The sequence below is a fragment of the Mustela nivalis genome, assembly GCF_964662115.1.
Source record: "Mustela nivalis genome assembly, chromosome: 9".
NCBI lineage: Eukaryota > Metazoa > Chordata > Mammalia > Carnivora > Mustelidae > Mustela > Mustela nivalis.
In genome coordinates, this window is record NC_139028.1 from 89,861,588 (window position 1) to 89,887,577 (window position 25,990).

At 35.1% G+C, this 25,990-nt stretch overlaps 2 protein-coding genes across 15 annotated transcripts in view; one reads left to right on the forward strand and one right to left on the reverse strand.

Annotated features, from left to right (window-relative positions):
* Positions 1-16,509, reverse strand: part of IMMP1L (inner mitochondrial membrane peptidase subunit 1) — a 77,413-nt gene extending 60,904 nt beyond the window's left edge. For 2 of the 13 annotated variants that reach the window (XM_082748875.1, XM_082748881.1), the window contains exon 1: positions 16,333-16,421. Coding sequence is in view for 1 of the 13 variants with exons in the window: in XM_082748878.1 (XP_082605004.1) it covers positions 16,333-16,494 (162 nt within the window). In the remaining 12 variants the exon portion in view is untranslated. The other 11 variants (XM_082748871.1, XM_082748869.1, XM_082748878.1 and 8 more) reach the window with 11 other exon arrangements.
* A 43-nt stretch (positions 16,510-16,552) lies between these two features.
* Positions 16,553-25,990, forward strand: part of ELP4 (elongator acetyltransferase complex subunit 4) — a 243,826-nt gene continuing 234,388 nt past the window's right edge. Inside the window, exons 1-2 of one of the 2 annotated variants that reach the window (XR_014316313.1) lie at positions 16,553-16,820; positions 23,980-24,015. Coding sequence is in view for 1 of the 2 variants with exons in the window: in XM_082748867.1 (XP_082604993.1) it covers positions 16,601-16,820; positions 23,980-24,015 (256 nt within the window). In the remaining variant the exon portion in view is untranslated. The remainder of the gene's footprint in view (positions 16,821-23,979; positions 24,016-25,990) is intronic. The other variant, XM_082748867.1, reaches the window with a different exon arrangement.

Below are 25,990 nucleotides of genomic sequence, written 5' to 3' on the forward strand. Positions count from 1 at the left end.
CTAAACATAAAAACAAAACAAACAAACAAACAAAAAAAAAAAAACTGAAGACTGTTGGCAGATTGACTTAAGAGGCTGCTGGTAGAAACAGACATATTTAGGAAATCCTGGTAAAGGTTCCGAAGGTAGTAGACAGAATGGCAGAGAAACCCATCATCTTAGAGACTACATATATTGTCAGAATCAGAATGTTGTAGAAATATGAGTGTTAAAAGGGCTTCTGGTAAAGTCTCAAGAAGGAAATGAGGGACATGTTATTGAATGCTAGAGGGAAGACAATCCTCATTATAAAGTAGCAGAAAACTTGGGCTGAAATGTGCTCTACCATTGAGTGAAAAGCAGTACTTGTAAGCAATGAATTTGTATATTTAGCTGAGGAGATTTCCAAGCAAAGTGTTAAAGGTGTGTACTGGTTTCTCCTTGCTGCTTATTGTAAAACGCAAGAGAAACAGATAAATTGAGGAAGGAACTGTTAAGCAAAAAATCAGCACCAGAAAACTAGGACAATTTTCAGTCTACCTAGACTGCAAAAGATGCCAACATCACAAATCAGTAGGACAATACAAACCAAAACCATAATCAGATACCACTTCAAACACAATAGGGTAACTATTATTCAAAAAACAGAAAACAACAAAAGTTGCTAAGCATAGAGAGAAACTGGAACCCCGGTGCATTATTAATGAGAATGCAAATTGGATCAGCTACAGTGGAAAACACTCCCACAGTTCCTCACAAAGTTAAAGGTAGATTTATCATATGATCCAGCAATTCCATTCCTGGATCCCAAATCCACTACTTCCACCTTTAGACAGGTATATATCTAAAGGAACTGATAGCAAAGACTCTAACAGATACTTGTACTAGTGTCTTATCAAAAAATGTATGGATCGGGATTCCTGAATGGCTTAGTTGGTTGAGCATCCAACTCTTGGTTTCAGCTCAGGTCATGCTCTCATGGGTGGTTAGACTGAGCATCATGGCAGGTTCTGCTCAGTGTGCAGTCTGCTTGGGATTCCTTTCTTCTGGCTCTCCCCCATTCTCTCTCAAAAATAAATAAATAAATCTTTAAGAAAGAAAATGTATGGATCAACAAAATGTGCTATATACGAACAATGTAATATTAATTAACCACAAAAAAGAAATGAAGTTTTGGTGTGTGATGTAAGATGGATGAACTCTAAAAAAAGCTATGCTAAGTGAAAAACATTATGCAAACACTAACAAAGAACAAATACATGATTCCATTTATATGACGTATCTAGATAGACAAACTCATAGTGACAGAAAGTAGAATAAAAGTTACTAGAGGCTACGCAATAGAGGAATGGGGAGCTATTACTCAACAGGGAGATTGTTTGGGATGATGGAAAAGTTCTGAAAACAGGTAGTAGCAACGTTTATAAAACACTGTAAATATACCTAATGGCACTGAATTGTACACTTAGAAATAATCAAAATAGTAAATTTTACCACAAAAAGTTTTTCCTTATAAGGGGGGGGGCTCAAGACCTTGAGCTACCTAAGAGGTTTGACACAACTATTTCAATTAGAGAATCATGACAATTACTGATAAGGTCTAAAATGAATACATTCCAAAGCTTAGGGAGGGAAAATGATCATCACATGATAGTAGTTCGTTAATTCTGTATGAATTTATTTAGGAAATCTTAATAGAAAAAGGGAATATGATTTGCTTTATTTTTAAAACAAATTTAACCTCAGAATACAACTAAAACCTTATTTTCAAATACTTCATTATGAAGAATGATAAAATTACATACCTCAGAGATACTGCAGGTTCAGTTCCAAACCACAACAATAAAGCAAGTTTCACAATAAGGTGACTCAAATTAAGTTTTGGATGTTCCAGGGCATATAAAAGTTACATTTACATTATACTGTAGTCTATTAAGTGTGTAATAGATGTCTAAAAAACATACATACCTTAACTTAAAAATAGTTTATTGCTAAAAAATGCTAACCATCATCTGAGCTTTTGGTGAGCTATAATCCTTTTGCTGGCGGAGTGTGCTGCTTCAGTGTTGATCAGGGTGCTGTTTGTTGAAGACTGGGGTGGCTATGGCAATTTCCTTAAGCAACACAATGAAGTCTGCCACATAGCTTGATTATTCCTTTCATGAATGATTCCTCTGTAGCATGCAATACCATTTAATAGCATTTTACCCATAGTAGAACTTGCAAAATTAGAGTTAATCCTTTTCTGCCACTGCTTTATCAGCTAAGTTTGTGCGACTTTATAAATCCTATTGTCATTTTAACAATCTTCACAGTATATTCACCAAAAGTAGATTCCATCTCAAGAAACCACTTTCTTTGTTCATTCATAAGAAGAAACTCCTCATCCATTCAGGTTTTATCATGACACTGCAGCAATTTGGTCATGTCTTCAGGCTCCACTTCTAATTCTGGTTCTCTTGCTATTTCCACCACATCTGTAGTTACTTCCTCCACTGAAGGTTTGAAACCCTAAGTCAATCATGAGCGTTGGAATCAACTTCTTCCAAATCCTTGTTAATGACATACTGACCTGTTCCCATGAATCATGAAGATTGTTAATGGCATCTAGAATGTTGAAGGCTTTCCAAAAGGCTTTCAATTTACTTTGCCCAAATCCATCAGAAGAATCACTATCACAGTTACAACCTTATGAAATATATTTCTTAAATAATAAGACTTGAAAGTTGAAATTAGCCCTTGATCCATGGGTTGCAGAATGGATGCTGTGTTAGCAGGCATGAAAACAATCTCATTGCACATCTCTATAAGAGCTCTTGGGTGACCAGATATATCATCAATGAGCAGTGACACTTTGAAATCTTTTTTTGAGGGAAGTCTCAACTGTGAACTTGAAATATTCAGTAAACTATGCTGTAGATAGATGTGCTGTCATCCAGGGCTTGTTGTTCACTTTACAGAGCACAGGTAAAATAGACTTAACATAATTCTTAAAGCCCCTAAGATTTTTCAGAATGATAAATAAGCATTCGGCTTCAAGTCACCAACTGTATTAGCCCCTAAAAGATTAGAAGCTTTGAAACCAGACATTGACTTCCTCTACCTATGAAAGACCTAAATGGTATCTTCTTACAATAGAAGGCTATTTCATCGATGTCTACATTGAAAATCTGTATTTTATCTTAGCCACCATTGTTAATGATCTCAGCTAGATCTTCTGTAATACTTGCTGTTCACCATGTACTTTTATGTTATAAAAATAGCTTCATTCTTCAAACCTCATGAACCAACCTCATCTGGCTTCAAACCTTTGTTCTGCAGCTTCCTCATCTCCCTCAGCCTTCACAGAATTGAAGAGAATTAAGGCCTTGCTCTTGATTACACTTTAGCTTAAAAAATGTTGAGGCTATTTTTTTTTTAATTTTTATTTATTTATTTATTTGACAGAGAGAACACAAGTAGGCAGAGAGGCAGGCAGAGAGAGAGAGAGAGGAGGAAGCAGGCTCCCTGCTGAGCAGAGAGCCCGATGCGGGACTCGATCCCAGGACCCTGAGATCATGACCTGAGCCGAAGGCAGCGGCTTAACCCACTCAGCCACCCAGGTGCCCTGTTGAGGCTATTTTAATCTTCTATCCAAACCACTAAAACTTTCTCCATGTCAGCCATGAGGCTGTTTCACTTTCTTGCCATTTGTTTGCTCACAGGAGTAGCCTTTTTAATTTCTAAGAATTTTCCTTTGCAATCACAACTTGGCTAACTGTTTGGCACAAAAGACCTTTCAGCATATCTCGGCTTTCAACATGCCTTCCCCACTAAGCTTACTCATATCTGCTTTTGATTTAAAGTGAGAGATGTGGGACTCTTCCTATCACCTGAACACTTAGAGGCTACTGTCAGGTTATTAACTAGCCTAATTTCATGTCTTAGAGAATCAGGAGGCCCAAGGAGATGCAGAGAGATGGAAAATGACGGGAAGCAAGCAAAACACACATATTTATTGGTTAAATTCATTGTCCTAGTGGTGCCCGGGGGGGCTCAGATGGTGAAGTGCTTGCCTTCACTTGGGTCATGATCTTCAGATCCTGGGATTGAGCCCTATGTCAGCCCCCAGCTCAGTGGGGAGTCTGCTTCTTCCTCTCTCTCTTCCTCTCCCCCTGCTTGTGCCCTTTCTGCCTTTCTCTCTCTCTCTCAAATGAATAAATAAAATTAACAAAAATAAATTCACTGTCTTATATGGGCACAGTTTGTGGTGTTCCAAAACAATTATAATAGTAACATCAAAGATCACTGATCACAGTTCACCATAACAAATAATAATGAAAAAGGTTAAAATATTGCAAGAACTACCAAAATGTGACACAGAGACACGAAGCGAGCAAATGCTCTTGGAAAATGGTGCCAGTGGACTTTCTTTCTCAATACTGGATTGCTACAAACCTTCAATTTAATAAATGCATTGTCTGTGAAGTACAATAAAGCAAGGTAAAGTAAAACAAGGTATGCCTATAATACAAAATGACCTCTAACTACTTTTTAAAACTTTCCATTTGGGGAAAGTAAAAACATAAAAAGTAAAAATGTGACATTAAAATTCTAAAGATTTTTTTTTTTTTTTTTTTTTGAGAGAGATAGGCTGGGGAAAGAGCAGAGGGAGGGAGATAGAGAAAATCTTAAACAGGCTCCATGCCCAGCATTGAGGCCTCAATCCCACAACCCCAAGATCATGATCTGAGTCGAAATCCAGAGTCGGACACTTAACCAAATGAGCCACCCAGATGCCCCAGGATCTTTTTTTCTTTAATCAACATCCACGTATTACCTTATTGTTCTGTAGATTACCAGCATAGACGGTCTTGATTGGGTTCTTTGCTCAGGATATCACAAAATCAAAAATCAGGATATCAGGCAGAGATCTCTGGAGTCACTGGGGAGGAATCCACTACCAACCTTTCTAGGTTGATGGCAGAATCCTGTTGTTTGCAGCTGAGAAATGGTCTAAGGTTCCCTCTTCGTATTTGCTGTCAGCCGAGAGCATCTCTCATCTCCTTAAGGAGTTCTGCATTCTTTTTTCCATGGTCCCTGCATATTCAGACTCAGCATGTCACATTCTTCAAGTATTTTAACTTTCTCTTCTTTACCAGCTAGAGAATACTTTCTTTCTTTTTTCTTTTCTTTCTTTCTTTCTTTCTTTTTTTTTTTTTTAATTCTCATGATTAGTTCAGACTCACACGGTCAGTCTCCCCATCTTTAGGTCAACTGTGCCATATGACAACATAATGGGGAAGTGGTATCTAATCATGTTCACCTGTCCCAGGCCTTAGGATGGATCATCGTTGGGAGGCCATATTCAATAAAATTCTAAAGATTTCTAAAGGCAAATAGTTTTAAATTATTAAAGATCTTGTTTCAGTGCCAGACAATCCTAAAAAAGTTCTTTAACCTTAACTGAAATTAAAATTTCCATGCTCTGGAGAAACAAAGGGTCTAATTTCCCTTTCACCAGATTAACATAGGTCTTAGGAAACTCAGAATCATTCGTCTCTGGGTTAGATATGTTGAACTTACTATCCCAGTTGTTTCCTATCACATTTTCTCACCATCCTGGTCACTCTGACCAGCAAAGGAAACAGGCTTCATTTTTTATGCTAATATCCATAAACTGGCAAAATAAAGGGCTATCTTTAGGAGGATACTGACTTCTGATCCATCCAGGTGCAACTAGTAAATAAGGGCATGGGTTTTCATCTCACACCTTAGCCCTGTTGTGAATCCTTCTATCACTTCTATCACTTATTAGCTATGTGACTATGATGACTGATTTTATGTGTCAACTAGGCCATGGGATACCAAGAAATTTGGTCAAACACTATTCTGGGTGTTCCTGTGATGGCATTTCTGGAATAGATTAACAGATTATTAGACCCAGTACAGCAGACTGCCTTCCCTAATGTGAGTGTGCAGCATCCAATCCACTGAAGGCCCAAATAGAATAAAAGGCTGATCTTCAGGCCAGTACAAGGGAGTGAAAAGCATCAACATACTAGATGTTTTAAAGAATTTTCATAAGATAAGACATATGAAATCATAATGATAGGTTAGGGTGGAAATTGCAGAGTTGAGTAGTTGTGAAAGAGGTAGTAAGGCCAAAAATATGTAAAATATTTACTATCTGGTTTCTGAAAAAGTATCCTGACCCCCTGCCAACCACACACACAGGAGAATATTTCAGGGAAGATAGAGGACTTTTATTCTTGTGACTTCAAAGTGTTGTGGGCGAATCAATAGTTATGGAGGCTAACCTACTTAAAAAAGGTAAAAACTGTCCGAGAGGAACTTGGGCTCCAAGTATGGTGGCTAGATACCTAGGATAGGATTCTCCTTATCTGGCTATTAGAGAAGGGCCTGGTCTATCTCTTACCTATTCTAACCAAAGCACACCAATAAGTAAGTTCTATCCACTGACAAAAAAAAACCCTTTCCATCACTATTCTTTTCCATTTAGGATAAAGATTTGCTAGGGAAACAAAAGAGAAAAGCAACTCCAGTAATTTATATTATTTAACTGGTCATATATCAACATGAATGGACGACCAAGGATCACCAACATTTAAGGAAATCACAGAATGAAAAAGAAGGCCCATGATGAAAAATAACTTAGCAACTCTAGGTTAGAAAAAAGAAAAAGAAATTTATTTAATATCTTCAGAGAAACTGCATAAGATACTGCACCTATGGGTCACCTGGGTGGCTCAGTAGGTTAAAGCCTCTGCCTTCCACTCAGGTCATGATCCTGGGGTCCTGGGATCAAGCCCCGCATCGGTCTCTCTGCTCTGCGGGAAGCCTGCTTCCTCCTTTTTCTCTGCCTGCCTCTCTACCTACTTGTGAACTCTGTCTGTCAAATAAATTTAAAAAATCTTAAAAAAAAAAGATATTGCACCTATAAAACAAGAAGTATATGAAAGAGTAGGATTAAAAAAACAAAGAGTAGAGTTTCAAGAAATTTAAAATAGAAATTTTGTCTACTACCACGTCCCCCCACATATAGAAAAACTTGAAAAGTTGAAGAAATATAGAGTAATAATCCAGTGTGGGTAATGATCTCTCTAAAATAGTGCAAGAAAAGGGACTCCTCTCTCCCCTCCAATACACACACACACACACACACACACACAGGAAAAAAAATGGAAAGGACCCAGACAATACAGAGCTGGAGAAGGAAAACATAAATATTCCTAGAAACAGCTCTGATCTAGAGTAGAGGTTGTCAAACTAGGGCCCACGAGCCAAATTCTGCCAGCACTATTTTCACAAATAAGGTTTTACTGTAACACAGAATATTTATTTGTTTACATGTTGTCTGAGGCTGCCTTTGTACTAACTAAGACAGTAGAGTTAAATAGTTGCAACAGGGACCATATGGTCTGCAAAGCCTAAAATATTTATAATTTGGTCTTTTACAGAAAAATTTGTCAAATCTTGATCTAGAGCTATGCTGTCCAACAGAGTAACAGCTAGCCAAATGTAGTGTTGAAATTTAAATAATAAAATTAAAAATTCAGTTCCTCGGTCATGTCAGCTACATTGCAAGTACCCAATAGCCATATGTGTGTAATGGTTATTGTGCTGGATGATAAAGATATGGGACAATTCCAATAATACAGGAAATTCTACTGGACAGGGCTTGTTTGGAAATTACCATAATAGATTACTAGAACTGTATTTTAATTACTGCTTTAAAAAGAACTGTAGTGAAAAACAAAAAAGAGGAAGAGAAGCAGGAAGATAAAATTCAGAAAAAACAGAGACTGGTAATGCTGGAAATGGAAATAATTTATGCATAAATCTAAGATGTCATTCTATGACAATAGCTTTAAACTAGGCTTTTTAAAAATAATGCTTCAAAGTTATTCAGAGAAAAAAACTTAGAGAAAATCCAAAGATACAGAATTACAAATGAGTAAATATGATCACAGATATGGAAGAGATTACAAAGAATTGTATGTAGAGGAAAAAAAAAAAAATACCAGGCAGGAACTGGCAAAGAAAAAGCAAACATAAAAGAAAATTTTAAAGACAAACTCTGGGTCTTTAGAAAAATAAAAATGAAAAATTTTTAGCAAACCTAACAATGAAAAAAAAAGAAAAAGAAACACAAATAATATCAGTAATTACAGTGATTAAAAAGGTAGTAAAAGCTGTTTCTAGTACAGTGAAGTAAGCTCACAATAAACTCTCCCATCGATAACAATAATAAACTCAAGACAAAATACAAAAAAACAATTATGTGAAGGCTGTACAAATTGAACAGAAGCAAAGAGATTTTGCTGAAGAGTCAAAGTTGTAATAAAAAAAAAAGACAAAGATTGCCAATGGTTTCTTATTTTTACTGATTTAGCTTTAGCTTGAGCACAGAGCAACACAGGGAGTTAAAACAAAGAAACAAAAGTCATCCTTCTGAAAAACAGAATCACAAACTAATGGAAGGAATGGAGAGTTCAGAAAGCCATGTACCTAATCAGTGTCACTCTACTTACTGAAAGAATAATTATTCCATATAGCAAGGAAAGAATTGTCTTTTCAATAAATGGTGGTAAGTCAATACGTTATCTATACAAGAAGAACAAATATATTTTTTTCCTCTACATTCACTAGTTTTGATTGAGATTTTGGTTTTTCTCCTTTGTGATAAATATCTAATTCATTGATTTTCTTCCTTTTCTAATATACTGTTTTATAGATAAGGGTGTAATTTCTCTAAATACTGGTCTAGCTACATCGTACAGTTTTTAACATTTTGTATTTTCATCACAATACGTTATCTATACAAGAAGAACAAATCCTGTCTCACACAAAAGGGAAAAAAAAATCAATTCCAACGGAATGCATGTTCAAATATTTAAAAGCAAACCTCAGGACTTTTAGAAGAAAACACTAAGATCATCTTTGGAGTCTTGGAGTAGACAAACTTAGCTATAAAGCAAAAAATTGATACATTAGAATTTATTCTGACTAAAAGTGAAAAAACTAAGAATATAAAAAGGTGAGGTGCAACTAGCTGGCTCAGTTGGTGGAACATGCAACTCTTACTCAGGGTTGTAAATTCAAGCCCCATGTTGGGTATAGAGATTACTTAAAAAAATTTTTTTTAAAGAATATGAAAAGGCAAGTCAGAGACTAAATATATTTGTAACACACTTACTTCAAACTGGACTTTTACCCAAAATATAAAAAGAACATCTAAAAATCTAAAAAATCTAACAGTCCAACTTTTAAAAAAATTAGCAAAGACAGACTCCTCACACGAGGTTTATCTAAATGGCCAATAAGCATATGAACAGGTACTCAACTTCATCAGTCCAAATCCAAATGACAATGTCATATCACAATCCCTTCAGAAAGGCTAAAGTAAAAAGAAAATATTTAGTGCTGGTAAGGATGACAGGCAAGCGAAATTTCAAACATTCCTGGTTAGGGTGTAAACTGGTACAACCATGTAAGAAAGATATTTGGCCACAAACAGTAAGCTAGCCAAATCTCTTTCAAAGCAGAATGGATAATGAATTGTGATATATTTACACAATACTATAAAGCAGCAAATAATCCATATCTGTACACATTAATACCAATCATTTCACAAATATAATGAGCAAAAGAAGTCAAATACAAGAGTAAACAGTGTATGACTTCATCTACATAAAGTACAGAAACAGGTAAAGCAAATCAGGACTTTGCTTTCTCTTTGTGAGTGTATACTAAAAGAAAGCAAACCCCATGGGGTCCAAGAACTCCCTCTGTACAGGCATAACCTTGACATTTGTCCATTCAATCATGGTGCCAGAACACCATCAGACCCTACAGTAAGCCTTCACAACACCTCTGTTAATATGGTTCACCTTCATATTCACAATGGTAAACAGACCCTATGTCTCAAAAAACCACTGAAAGACCAATTGGAGAGGTGCCCATTTCAGTCATGAGATGCTAATTGCTTAACAATACCAATATGGTTTTTGGTATACCTTAAGTCTTTCAATTGTATTTAGACTTCTCAGAATTCAACTTGTTGGAACCCTTATAAAAATGGTCCCACTAGGTGGCAATAAGGGTGATATACATGTTGCTTATGGAACCCTCAGACTTAAATTTTATACAGCTAATTCCACATTAAAGCAGTTTTTGAGTTACAATAAAATTGTAAGGTACAGAAAATCCCATACACTTCTGACCCCACAAATGTATAGTCTCCACTATTATCCATGTCACTCACCAGAACACCACTTTTTTTTTTTTTTTTTAAACCAAGGATGAACCTATATTGAAACATCACAATCACCCAAAGTCCACAGCTGATGTTAGGATTCACTTTTGGTGCTGTATATTCTATGGGTTTGGACAAAAGTATGACATATCCATCATACATACAGAACATTTTCACTGCCCTGAAAACCCTCTGTGCTCTGTGTATTCATCTTCTCCCTCAAACACCTTTGGCAACCATTGGTCTTTTTATTGTCTCCATAGTTTTGACCTTTCCAGAATTCCACAGTTGGAATTGGTATTCAGTTTTTTCCAATTGATTTCTTTCACTCAGTAATTTGCATTTAAGGTTCCTCCGTCTTTTCATAGCTCAATAGCTAATTTGATTTTAGCACTGAATAATATACCATAGCCCACACTTAATCCATTCACTTACTGAGGGATATCTTGGTTACTTCCAAGTTTTGGTTATTATGAATAAAGTTGCTATACACATCCATGTGCAAGTCTTTATGTGGATGTTTTCAACTCCTCTGGGTAAATGTATAAGAGTATGACTGCTGGAGGATATGGTAAGAGCATGTTTAGTTTTGTCAGAAATCTCCAAACTGTCTTCCCAAGTGGCTGTACCATTTTGCATTTTCATCAGCAATGTATGAAAGTTCCTGTTGTTCCACATTCTCATTAGCATTTAGTGTTGTCAGTGTTTCAGGTTTTGGCCACTCTAGTAGGTGTGCAACAGTATCTCAATGTTGTTTAAATATGCATTTCTCTGATGATATATGATGTGAAGCTTCCTTTCATTTGCTTTTTGCCATCTGTATGTCCTCTTTGATCAAATGTCCGTAAAGGTATTTGGCTCATTTTTAAATCAAGTTGTTTATTTTTGAGTTTTAAAGAGCTCTTTGTATATTCTGGATAACAATATTCTATCAGCTATAACATTTGCAAATATTTTCTCCCAGCATATGCCTTTTCTTCTCATTCTCTTGACATTCTCACAGAGCAAGAATTTTTAATTTTGATGAAGTCAAACTAATCAACTATTTTTTTCATGGATCATATCTTTGGTATTTTATCTAAAAACGTTTTCTAGGTTTTCTCCTATGTTATCTTCTAGGAGTTTTACAGTTTTGCATTTTATGTTTAGATACTTGGTGCACTAGTGTTAATTTCTATGAAAGATGTAAAGTCTGTGCCTAGATTCTCTTTTTTTCTCTTCACCATGTGTATGTTGTTCCAGCACCATTTGCTAAAACGACTGACTTTGTTTCATTGTATTGCCTTCACTCATTTGTCAAAGGTCAGTAGATAATATTTATGTGAGTCTATTTCTGAGTACTCTATTCTGTTCCACTGATCTATCTGTCTACTCTTTTACCAATATCACACCATCTTAATTACTGTAGCTTTAAGTTAAGTCTTGAAGTCAGGTAGTTTCAGTTCTCCAACTTTGTTCTTCTCCTTCAATATTGTGTTTGCTATTCTGGGTCTTTTGCCTCTCCATATAAACTTCAAAATCAGCTTGTCAATATTCATAAAATAGCTTTCTGGGATTTTGATTGGGATGGCATATGAATCTACAGATCAATTTGGGAAGAATGACATCTTGACACTGAGTCTCCTATCCATAAACATGGGATATCTTTCCATTTATTTAGTTTTTCTTTGATTTTATTCATCGTAACTTTACAGTTTTCCTCATATAGATCTTATACATATCTTTATTAGATTTATGCCTAAATATTTAATTTTTGGGGATATTAATGTAAATGACATTGTGTTTTTAATTTCCAATTCCACTCACTTGTTGATATATACAGGAGTTGATTTTTCTTTCTTTTCTTTTTCTTTTTTTTTCTTTCCTGAGACAGAGAGGGAGCATGTGTGTGTACATGTGGGGCAGGAATGGCAGAGGGAGAGGGAAGAGAGAGAATCTTAATGCAGGGCTCAATCTCACAATCCTGAGATCATGACCTGAGTTGGAATCAAGAATCAGACACTTAACCAGCTGAGCCACCCAGATGCCCTGGAGCTGATTTCATTTAGATAGCAAGGAGAGAGGGCTTTACTGAGAATGTGTAGGTTGAAGTGAGATTTGAAGGATAAGTAGAAGCTAACTATTGGCCTTTTGGAGGAAGAGAACAGGACAGAGTAAGTAAATACTAGAGAACAGGAGAATGAATAAATGCTAGAATGCAGAGAGTAAGGAAATTTACAGAGTGATGTGGCTAGAGAGACAAATGGAGGGAGCTACGTGCCAGTACTTAGTAAGTACTGCTTTTATATTATCAAACCTCTATTCTGAAAGGATTGGGATGGCACTTGAATGAAGAATATACTGCAGATGAATTAAGATGAGGGCTACAGGTCCCAGAATGGATTAGAAAGCTATTAAGAAGTAAATTTTATAAGTCTGGGTAATGTAATGGACATGGCAGAATGATGCTTGAGAGAGGACCTGAGTGTAGTGAGGTTCCTTGTCTTAGGCAACTAATTCTGCAAAAGGTCCTATCATTTACTAAGATATAAAATGTAAGAGGAAGTTCAGTCTAGGGCATTATGAGTTTGAAGACCCATTAAGAAACTGGTAAAGTAAATACCTGAATTTATAATTCCAGAGGTCAGAGAAGCTATCTGGACTATACATGTTTTTCATTGATATACAAATGGTAACTGAGGTCCTGGGACTGGATAAAAGTAAGAACATGAACTAAAAAAGACAGAATGGTCTTAAGGACTCCACGATTTAATAGCAGAAAGGAGGGAAAGGAGATTATTTTCATTTACACCCTTTAGCCATTGAATTGTCCCCCCAGCCTTTCAAATACTGATCCTTCTCCTATGCTATGATTTCCATTCCTTCCATCTCATTTAGGTCCTTTTCTTTATTAATTGTCTAGAACTATTTTCCAGTGCCTTATTTTCTCTCTTTAACAACAAAACTCCTCCCTTAAATTTTTGTCATCTCCCTCTATCTCCCTTCATAGCAAAGCATTCTAAAATGTAAAATGGTCTACTTTTATGGAATATTCAACTTCATTTGCCATTCAATTCTAAATACATTATTTGACTTTCCATCAAATCTTCCTTTAACAAAGCCTGTAAAACATTAATACTAAATCAAATAAACATTTCCAATTCTTATTTTACTTTCTTTTTCTCTGCTCTGGTTTTAAATGTCATGCTCCCCAAAGTTTATTCTTGGTCCTTTTTTCTACTCAAAGTATACATTTCCTTGGTGAGTTTATTCATTCCTTGGGGTAAACTCCCACCATGTGCTAATTAATTTTAAATTTATGTGTTTTATCTAGAAATCCCTTTCTCATATGGCCCAGTGTATACTGGGTATCTCTACTTGGATGCTTCCAGGGTGCCTCCATTTAAACATACTCAAAACAGATTTTAAAAACTCATTTTATGATCTCCTATTCCCTAAAACAACCAACATCATAACAACAAAATTCCGCTATCTTCCTTTATTCTTTAACCTCTGCCATCCACAAACCTGCTCAGAAATCTGTCATCTTTGATTCCTTGTGTCAACTCTCCTTGGTCCCATCAATTCTACTCCTCATAGTAATCTCTTAATTCATTCCATGCCTTTTATCCCAACCACAGTCAACTAATCCATTCTCTTCTAGTATACTCTTAGCCAAAACATAACAATCAAATATGATCATTATGTTGTTGCTTTACTTAAAAATCTTCAGTAATTTCCCGTTTCCTATTATTTTTACAAAAAACAAGAGCCACAACCTTAAAAAAACCAATTAGATCTTTGTCTAACTTCTCCAGTCTCATCTTAGCACTCTGCATAAATCATGAGAACTGCCTGCACAAAAGCAGTGAGAACAGATTTGAAGAAATAGTCTTCCCATCCTCTGCAATGGCTTTCATTGTCTATTACGCCCTCATCTTTTATACTTCCTTCATCACACAAGTTAAACTTCCTCCTCAGGAGAAACTTCCCAAGGCTCCTCTCTGTTCTCTCAGTCCAAGTTAGGTATACAGCATTTGTCCTCCATAGCACTTATAATATACCTTATTATCCTGTTTAACACCCTGCTTCCCCCAACTATGAACTCAAAGAAAAAAAATAACTATTCTTTCTCCTATAACCTGAATGCTTAGCATATTCCCTGGGATTTAGTATGTGCTCGACAAATAATTGTTAATTATTAAGTTGTTTTTAATCATTATTAACACCATACCTAAACATACCCTTTCCACAAATACCTCATTTATTCCAATGTTTTATATTCAACTCTATGTACTGGTAAATTCCAGTATTTGGCATTATTTGCTTTGAGAGCAAAAGTTTTGTCTTTGTAAAAAAAATTAAGACAGATTAAATAAATTTATTCTATAATATTACATATATTATATATCGAAGATATAACTTCAAGAATGCCTTGCTGTGCATATATGGCATAATTTCTGAATTATGAAGTTGAACAAATTCTTCAGTTCTAATACTAACATAAACAAAGCACCATATCACCACTTTTAGAAAACTAAAGGATAAAGTAAATGGAGAGGAAGCAAGGGTACATATTTATAGTAAAGAAGCCTATAAAAGTTCATTATTTTTCCAAATTTTTCCAAGCAGCAAAAATATCCAAGAAGTTTACATCTGAAATTAGACTGCTTTGTCCCTTTTTGTTTTGCCCTTCTTAGCACTTATTTACTACAGAAAAAAAAATGGCACATACTGTCCAACGTGTTCACTTAAAGCATTATGCTGTTTTCTATTATATATAGAAACTATATAGATTATTATGTTAATCTCCCCCAAATGAGAACATTTTTATTTCTATGGATCTAAAGTGACACATTAGGTCTAAGCCGAAAGTAAGCACTCAATAGCTATTTACTGAATCGTTTAGATAACAAATTTACACTGAGGAAAGGTTCTAAATGAAAGCATCTAAATCTTGATCAAACTTTCCAGTTGATACACTGTTAAGCAGTAAGGTGGTTTGTTTTATTTTCTTAAGATTTTACTTTAAATACAAAAACAAAACCACCAGCCACTATTTCACATGACTAATTGCAGTTTATCAAACAGAAGCTGCCAAAAAGTTTTAATAAGTCACTGAGATTTAAAACAATTCACTGGAAAGTATTTCAAAGAAATTTGGATAGATATATATTTTAATACATTATAGATCACTGTCAAAACCAATAATTCAGTAGCACAGGCACAATTTGGGAGTCTTTTTTAGTTTAGACATTTGTCAATCATTAATACCTTTCTTTAAAAATCACTTACTCCTCCACCCAGCTCACTTTTGAGAAAAGTTTTAAATCCAAAGACACAGCTCTAAATGACGTGTTTTTTCCACACATAAAATTCCTATTCTAATAAAAAAAAAAAAAAGAGCTCTCAATTCAGAGTTCACAAATCACTAGGAAAATAAAGTACAGACACATCTAATACCAGGTTTTTTTTTGTTTTTGTTTTTGTTTTTTTTTTGGAAAGAGACCTAAAGTATTTTCTGTTATTTGCAGCTGCCTTAACAGCAAATGACAATTAAATGTGTGAACAAGGTTGTCAGAGTAACACTTGTCATTCACACTACTTATAGAAACGCGCCCCAAGACTTCCAGAAGCACTAATTAAAATTAACGAAAGCTTCTCAAGGGGACTTGTCAGAGAAGTACATTTTGTCATTTGCTGTTTGAGACAGGAAAACCAAATCTCCTCAAAGCTCAAGAGTTTTCCCGCTAAAGTTTAAAGCCAACCCACCTGCCTGCCACCGGCACTGTCGAACTGAGCCCAGATGCTCAGCAAGCAACTCATTAGGAGTTCCAATTTCTTCAATAAAACACAACCAGTCCGAGAAAAACAAAACAAAACAAAACAACCAAAAAACCTGATGGTAAAGGCGGAATGAACTTTCTCTCAGAAGTCAGAAAAGAAAGGGGCGAGGGAAAATATCTTTCCTCTTTTCTAAGGACCAGAGAGAAAGGTGCAAATTCTCACTGGCAGTTACTTGATATATCGCTCCACTAGTTTTTTTTTTTTTTTTTTTTCATTCTGCGTGAATGAAGACACTCAAAACGAGGAAAATGTTGAATGATATTACCCACCTCTAGCCCCAAAGAACCAAGGAACACTCTCACCCAGGACTCAGGTGGGCCTTTCTCACCTGGGCCCAGCAGAAGTCCGCCGTCCCCACGTAGAGCGCACTTTTCAGCAATACTCCTTGCGATTGGTTGGCTGGGAAGAAAGCTCTCAATTCTATTGGCCATGGGAGCGGAGATAGCGGGCAAGGAGGCGGGTGTTTGGGGCTGGCTCTGACGGGTTTGCGGCTTCAGTTCCCAGAGTTCCTATTGGGTCAACGCGGGAAGTTCCAACATGGCGGCCGCGGCGGACTGCGGCACCGGCGCTGCGAGTACTGGATCTATAGGGGCTGCAGCATGCAAGAACGTCACCAGTTTCCAGAGGAAGGGTCCTAGAGCCAGCGGTACCGACAGCGGCTGTTCTCGACTGGTGTCCATCGCGGGCACACGACCGTCGGTGCGGAATGGACAGCTGCTGGTATCTACCGGGCTCCCAGCCCTGGACCAGCTCCTAGGTCGGTTCAGAACGGAGATTTGGGCTCAACAGAGGGAATACTTAGGGAGGGCACCTGCCAGGGAAGCCGCCCTAACCTCTTATTTATCTCTCACCCCCCAGCCTTCGGACTTGGAAAGGATAGTCCGGTCTGATAAAGATGTAGGGGAGGAAATGTTGTAGGGACACTCCTAAATGCTGTTACTGCTCCCACGTTGTACTGTGTTTCTGGCCCACCAGCCTTTCTAGGTTACGACGGGATCCCTACATGGTTTTATCTAGAAATACTATTTAATCAGGGGGAATCATTAATATTTGGAGATGGTTTGGCCTCAACTCCAGGATCCCCTGCTGGTCTCTGCACCGTTCTGCCAACCCCAGATAGCTCGTGGTTTCGCCTAACCTACAAAGTTTGTATCATTGTGAGAGATGTATTTCATTTAGAAAATGCTGAAAAAAGTTAACTTCCCCACTTTCACCGCCAGGCTGCTTATCTCCTGGTTCTGAATCTTTAAACAAACTTGGCTTTAAGAGAATGGATGTTAAACACTTACGTGGGTACAAAATAGTTAAAGCCTGTTGTTGATATCGGTGGTCGTACTAATAGACTGCGTTAAATATATTTGTATATATTTTTGTTAAATTTTTTCTCTGTATATTTTGCTTCCCAGAGTTAACATTGTTTAAAGTTAATTCACATTTTAATGAGAAAAAGAAATCCAGTCCTTAGGCTTTCTTGTATAATCTTTGTAATTTTTCATGAGAAGCCTGCTGAAGAATAGCTTATTTCATAACTGTTACGTTGCGAAGATTGGCCACATTAGATTGCTAGGACAGAGCTGCTGTGTTAATAGAGCTTGTAAATTAGTTGTCTTATCAGAATGTTGCTTCATTAAAATTGGTCTATGTTTATATTTCATAACTATATAGTATGTGATCTGTTAAGTCTTGTACATTTTCATAAAATATTACAAATGCCATTGCTTGTTCTTGTACTACACTTGAAATTTCTCTCTGTATTACATTTTCCCCCTCAAGGTACACTCTTCAGATAGGTTTAGTGCAAAGGAAATTGACAAGGCAAGCAACCTTGGAGAAAGAACACAGCTTCTTGTCTGTTATGTCATGTTCTTAACTGAATCCTGGTTATTTCTACACAAATTTGAGTATTTGCACTTAATTGTCTCAAGTATTGCCTCCCTAAATTGCATGGTACTGAAAACAAATGATCCAAAATATATAGTTAGCAAATATTTATCTCAGATTTTTTTTTCCCTGTTGAGCTTTACTTGGTATCATCTTATACTTGAATTTCAAGTCTGGAAGCTGTTCCTAGTCCTTACCTTTTTTCCCCTTCCCTAATTCACTGGAGATATGGAACTTTATTCACTTAATCCTGAATCTCGTCAAACAAAAAGGTCATATTTCTGACATTATACCTTCAGTTTCTTATTAGAATAACAAAATTTGCTATTTTGTTATAGGACAGTTTCTGGCACATAGTTGATTCTCATTAAGTTCTTCATTGAAAGAGAACTATGTAGGGGAAAAAAAAAAAAAAACCTGGGCAAGATATTATGAAAGAGGTAGGATGAGTTATGTGTGAGCTTTAGAAGCAGATACAGTGACATGAACAGAGTCATTAAAGCTAGAGACAGTGTAGGCTGATCTTCAGGCTTCAAATTTAGTGTTACTGCACTGTGCTACAGCTGTTTCAGATTTTTGAGAACTCTTTTGAAGTGGCTTTAAGCATTTATCAAACCCAAGACTAATGATTTAAGTACGTCTCTTAAAGCACCCACTAAAAAGGTAACCTAAAGCACTATATATAAATATTTCATTTATATTTAAATGTTTCTACAGTGATATAAACTTGAACTGTAATATAAAAATCTTCCAGATTTGCTTGCGAGGGACACTAGTATTTGATTGTAAAAAACTTATGCTAAAAATTGGTGTTCGTTTAAGATAATTGAAATAGGTACTAGTTTGGGGATATTTTGAAATATGTTTTGCATGTGTACAGTTAATTCTCAAAGTGCACAGAAGAGGTTGTTATAATAGGAGTTAGTGCATTTGGAATAATAAATATGTCCAGAAGTATTTTAGTTGTTGTTAACTTCTTAATGACATTTTTGTATTTTTATTTTTTATTTTGTATGGCTCTGTAGAGCAAATCCATTACATTTGTTTTTCATTAAAACATTATTTGGAAGTGAAATGTTTGACTGCTAATGTGTATACACATAAATATAAGTAATTCAGATTATATTGTTACTCTAAAATATTTGACTCAAATTGTGACAAGCCTAATACAACCATATTGTGACAAGACACAATGATAGCAGGATGTTTTATCAGAATGGTGGAATTATACTATGACATCGCAACTGTTGCCTAAATATATTCTGTGGTTACTGTGAAACAAGTAAATATTGTATTGTCACTACCATGCAGTGCAGTGATATTTCACTACTGCCACTGTGATGTCAATGTAATTTTAAGCATAGATTCAAAATATATTTAAGTATATTTTTGAATATATTATTCAGGCAAATTGAAGGTTGATCATTTGAAGATACGCTAATATTTCCATTCCTACTCCCAAATGCTTTATGAATTTGACAATTCCCCACATCAGCATCTTTTATAAACATGATCTAATCATATCAAAAACTTTTGTTCTCACAACTTAAATTTTGTTAGATATTGATATACATTTCCCAAGTTGGCCACATTGAAATTTTCAACTTCCAAGATTTTTCTAACCCAGCTTCTCTACCCTGTCCTTCCAGGACATTTATGTCATCATATGAGGACACTATATATATATATAAATATTTCATTTCCCTTCTTCCAGTAATCACCAAGAAGTTTACAGTGGATAAAGGATTCTGGCAAAATTTCTTTCCTATTTTTTTTTTTTTTTTTTTTGGTAGGGCAAAAGGTATAGCTCTTACATGTTGTGTATGTGTATATATATATATCCCCCCCCCCCCAGGGCAAAAGGTATAAGCTCAATATGATCTTAGGATCATATTGTCTAACCTGGGGGAATTCTCTCCCAGGCTAATCCTTCAAAAAGGTACTTTAAGGAGGGGTGATATCTCAGGTTTGACTGGTTTAATTAATGTGCTGTTTGGGACTTACTCAATTTTGACAATTAGGTGAATGGAAGATAGGGATTTGGGATAAAGAACAGTACAGGAAGAATACTCCGAAGAAGCTTGAAGATAGCTATCATTTTCAATGCTATGTTAAAAAGTAAATACTGGTGGGCTTATTTTGTTTGCTCCACTGTATCTTAATTAGAATATGTGATATATGTTGAGTTTGGACTATATATTAAAAATAATCCTTATTTTTATGGTTATGATAGTTTAGTAATGGCTGTATATTTAAGGAAATGTAGCTTATTCATTTGTATTGATACATAAACTTGTTTCATGTAACTTAATCTATAGAACCATTCTGTTTATAGCTTTTTCTGTTTTGTTTCCTATATTTTCCCAGCTAATCGTTGTGATAATCAAGAGTTGTCAGGATGTTTCCTACCTCCCAGAGAGAGAAGAAAAAGTAGACTTGTTAATGAAATGAACTGCAGTTTAATTTGAGGCATGGCATTAATTAAATAGTTCAGGACATTGCTGTGAACAAAGGAAGGGATAGGAACTGTTTGTACTTTGCATTCTCCCTAAAATGACCTATAATTTTATACAAAACTATTCCTTTATAGAAAGGACTGCTATAAATCACTGTTGTCTTTTCTGACTTTTATTTCCTTTCCCTTTTACTTCCCCTAACTTTGAAAAAGGAGAGGCCCTTATAAAGTAAGGTATCACTCATTATATCCTAATACATTAATTTGACCTTGCTTACCCAAAATTTATAGCTTAACTAGAGATCTGCTTTGGGAAGTGTAAATGGTGATTGAATTTTCTCCCTTTAATATAATTTTCTGGGGCTCCTGGCTGGCTCAGTTGGTAGAGTATATGACTCTTGATCTCAGGGTACCAATGGAGTTCTGAATGTAAAGATCCATTAAAATGAGCTTTGGTTGAATGTATCATGTCAAGATATCCTGTCATGGCTGGTTGCGGAAGCTTTTTATTTTTTGATGAGTACATGGATACAAACTTATTCAAACTTACTCTAGTTTAAAATACAGTTAGAACCACAGTTCATATATCTTATATATCAAGTGAGATATATCAAAATACTTTATGCAGAAGTATTTTAGGGAAATGTGAGGTCTCATCACCCTGAAATTTCAAAGAACAGAGGAACTTTGCTGTTACATAGATGTACGTGTCAAATCATTTTCCCTCATACACAGAATAAAAGCTTGATTTTTTAAAATAATAAGGTGGCTTCATCTTATTCCCCATGACCAACCTTTGAAATGACTAACCTATACTAAAGCCATCCAAATTTAAGTCTAGTAAATTTACATGATAGAGCCCTTTAGAAAAAAAGATAATTGCCTTTTGTAAGAGAAATCCTGATATTATATTCAAATGTCTGATTAAAGTCATTAACATGTCCTCATTTTATGTTGTTTTGAGTAATGTTCACATTTTCCAAACATTAGAAATTGAATGTACATAAGATTTAAAATTTAATTGGGTGGCATTTCCTGAATTATCAGAAACTGGTTTATTTGAATAATTCTTACAGAAAATTACCTTCTTAGTGTACTCTCATTTGTATAATGCTTTGCTTAACTAGTTCATCAATGGGAAGTATTCTAATTCTTACTACTATAATGATCACTATTTATCAAATAATGGTATATCTATAATTATTTGTTCTCATTAGAAAATAATTGCCAGAATGGTAATAGCTCTTACTGAGTACCTTTCTGAGCCAGACACTTGAGCTAGGTATCATTTCATTTAATTGGGAAACTATTCCTGGATCTGTTCTTATCATCCCACTGTGAATGACATTCACAAAAAATCTTTAGTTCTGTATCTAACTGTTCCAGTTGTAGCCCTCATACAAATTCTTAATTTGAGGCTATATGAATGTAGTCCCAGGGATGTTTAGACAACAAATCTAAATCTTTCCTACAAGAAATAGATTAAGGAACGGAAACCAGGTAACTTTTTTTCATAGTACCTGCTCTAGGTTAGACCATGCAGTATCTGTTATGTACCTCTATTAGTTTGTCTTAAATATACACAGAATGGTGAGTAGGCATTTAAATGCTTGTTTTGCATGTAAGAGAGAAATAAGGAACTGGAAATATAAAATGCTCCAAGTATATTAATCAAAAAAGTTAAGCGCTCAAAATGGATTAAAAAATTTAGTAGTGGTTTATATGTAGCACAAACTATAAAAGTAGACACTTAGCCTAATCTTAGAGAAAATCTTTTTGCTCAGATCTTAAATGGTTGTTTTCATCCTATATATTTCATTTTATGTGATTCTTTTAGTTCGAACAAAATTTGAAGTTATCCTGTATAGTCTAGTATGGCTTTAAATGCTATATTGAAAGAACCTATCTAAATGTGAAATTAAAATACATATTTAGTGTGATAACAAATCCACCTAAACATTAAAATATATATAAAGTGCTAGTTCATTTTTAAAATCTTCTCTAACAATTTGAAATGTTCTATTTAGAGTCATAAAGTCACCAAATATAGTATTGTATTCTATGTTCATGTATATTACCAAATTTCAAACTCTTTGAACAATAACATTTATGCATATTTGCAAGGCAAAAAGTAAACACTGTCAAAGGAATTTTACATACTAAGCTATTCTATATAATGTTTACCACTACAAAATTTGTTTGGGGAAAAGTTTTTTACTGGTACTCTAAATATTTCTTTCACAGTTTTATGCACCAAAACCAAAGACATTGGTAGGATTGTCTTCAATTATCCAACAATTTTGAGTAGCTTCTTTTTAAATTGCTTTAGATCTATTTCATCCTTTGATACTCATATTTCATTCTATTTTAAGTGAATTTGCTAGTATAATTTATAACAAATGGAATACTTTTACAAATGTTGCGCAAAATATTTGTACTCAAATGTCTTTTCATTGTAGTTCTAGTTATCTATAATTTGACTTCAAATTGATTTTTATTAAATCATTATTTGAGTTATATGCTAATTACAGTACCGCTCTAATTCAGATATTCAAAAGAACATTTTCTGCTATTATTAAAAATGTATTCTGGGGGTGCCTGGGTGGCTCAATGGGTTAAAGCCTCTGCCTTCAGCTCAGGTCATGATCCCAGAGACCTGGGATCAAGCCCCACATCGGACTCTCTGCTCAACAGGGAGCCTGCTTCCCCCTGTCTCTGCCTGCCTCTCTGCCTGCTTGTGATCTCTGTCTGTCAAATAAATAAATAAATAAAATCTTTAAGGGTGCCTGGGTGACTCAGTGAGGTAAGCCTCTGCCTTCAGCTCAGGTCATGATCCTAGAGACCTGGGATCAAGCCCCACATGGGGCTCTCTACTCAGCAGGGAGCCTGCTTCCTCCTCTCTCTCTCTGCCTGCCTCTCTGCCTACTTGAGATCTCTCTCTGTCAAATAAATAAATAAAAATCTAAAAAAAAAAAAATCTTTAAAAAATGTATTTTTAATGGTGACTTTTTGTTTGAAATTATGAAAATATTGTTTATTTTAAATTCTAAATGTATTTGGGAATATGTCCATCTTTGTGTGTATTTTCCTATTGAAAAAAGGAATTACTTTTAATTATCGGGTGTTTTTCCCCAAGGCTTATTAAATTTGAGTGTAAATACTAAAGTGGAATTTCTAGTATAATAACCTTTCCTATGTTGTACTTCTGTAGTATTAATTTACTGTGAACATTAAGTCTTGGCTATTGAGTTAATTTATTAACAGGTACTAAATGTAACATTATTGGGACACGTAACCACAGTTATGTTGAATGCTGCATGGTCCTATCATAGGAGAAGAGAGGATAGTACAGTATATTATGAAAGTAATTGTAATGTGTAGTGTGTAATTACATATAATATATAATTATTTCATAATAGCACCTTAAGCAAAGTATCTCCAAGGTAATTAAAATGTTGTTCTCATCTGCAATTTTAAAGTTAGTGAAGTGGTTGTCCTTGATAAAGCTTAACTTTTATGCTAAAGATAATGTGTATGAAAGGGTAGATTAATTTTTTTCTTGGTTTTATTTTGTTTCCAGGTGGAGGTTTGGCTGTTGGAACAGTTCTTCTAATTGGTTAGTATAGCATGTACTGATTAGAGTTTTCTATTGTGCATAATGATTTTATGGGTTTGCCAATTCTGATATTAAATATATAGCTTTCTATAAGAGTTAAGCTAAATTAAAAAAGAAATGCCATAAGTTTTAATTTAAATGATCCGAACTTGGAATAAATGAAGCAAGTATATCTGCAAATATAGCTCTGGTAATTTAAAAATGTCCACAGTTCATTGTCCTCTGTTTCTTTTTAAAAAGGTTAAAATTAATGCCAATTTTTTTTTGGGGGGGTGGGGGACATCTCTGTATGTAAGTGAGATTATTATAGTAATTAATTTGAGAAGTACCAATAAGTCCATTGTATATATATCATGCATTTTTATTACTATTTTTTCTTATTGAAAGAAAAGTAACTGATAAAGCATATTCTTGTTCATCTTTAAGTGCCAACAGTTCTTAATTATACATACATAATCCTATTTGCCTTATTGTTTAGATTATAGAATCTGGAATTAAAATACACTTTGGCAGTTATGTAGTCAAAGTTCCCAACTAGCCATAAATCACTTTTCGATCATTGTTGACAGTATCAAACAATTTGGATACAGATTATATAATTCAAAGGGCTCAGTACTTCACAAAACTATGAATTATTATTGAAATTATTAGAAAATTCTTTTTTAAAAATATGTATTTGAGAGAGAGAGCAAGTACAAGCACGAGGAGCTGCAGAGGGAGAGGGAGAACAGACTCCCCTCTGAGTGGGGAGCCCAATGTGGGGCTCAGTCCCAGCACCCCGGGATCACAGCCTGAGCCAAAGGCAGACACTTAGCCAATTGAGCTACCCAGGGGCCCCAAGAAGCTCTCTATATTAATGTTTAATCTATATAATTTAACAGATTTGTTGTTTCTAATTTTGTTCTCTGATTTAACTTGCATACTTTTTCACATGACACTCTTAAAATGTTTGAAAATATTTTATTACCTCAAATCTTCTTTAAATGAAATAGACACAGCTTAAACTCTTTTTAATGTGTTGTGACTTACATGTTCCTTACTCTCCTGGTTGTTCTTTCGTCATACCTATCAAACTGATGTCTCTTCAGCTGTGCTCACAACTGAATACAGTATTCCAAATTTACTATGCTTGTATTTAGACTACAAATTGTGATAATCTAGATAGAATTATTATTTCTAGGCACCAATAAAGTTACTCTATATTCATTGACTTCTCTTAAGGTAGCAATGAAATGTGTTCTCTGCCCCAGGAATGCAAAATGGTGGTGTTTTAAATTTAGTATATACCTAAGCATTTGTCTGATAAGTAAAGCTCTATCTGGAAAACTCAAAGGAGATGTGTAGTACATCTTATTCCCCATCTCTGCTGTATAATTAAAGAGTAATAATAATAGCGAGAGCTGTCCTTTTCTTACTATGAGCCAGTATTGTGCTGTTTTTATTTTTTTAAGATTTTATTTATTATTTATTTGAGAGAGAGAGAGCACAAACAAGCAGAGGGAGAGGGAGAAACAGGCTTCCCCCTGGGCAGGGAGCATATCATAGGGCTCTATCCCAGGACCCTGAGATCATGACCCGAGCCAAAGGCAAATGCTTAACCAACTGAGCCACCCAGGTGCCCTATGCTAAGTGTTTTTTATGTGGTTTTTTCCCTTAACATAACAACCTTATAAGATGTTACATGTACTCTATATTAACCCCATCTTAAACTTAAAGAAATAAGGCTCAGAGGGTGAAGTGATTTTCCCATTATCACACAGCAAGTGAAAGAACTAGGATTTGAATTCTGGTATGACTGTGGTTTTTTTTTTTTTTTGTAACTGCTCTAATAGCCATAAACAGTAAAATAGGAGTTTTATACCTTGTTAATTTTTTTTAAAGATTTTATTTATTGGAGAGAGAGAGCATGAGATGGGAGAAGGTAAGAGGGAAAAGCAGACTCTCCAAGGAGCAAGGAGCCTGATGCAGGACTCCA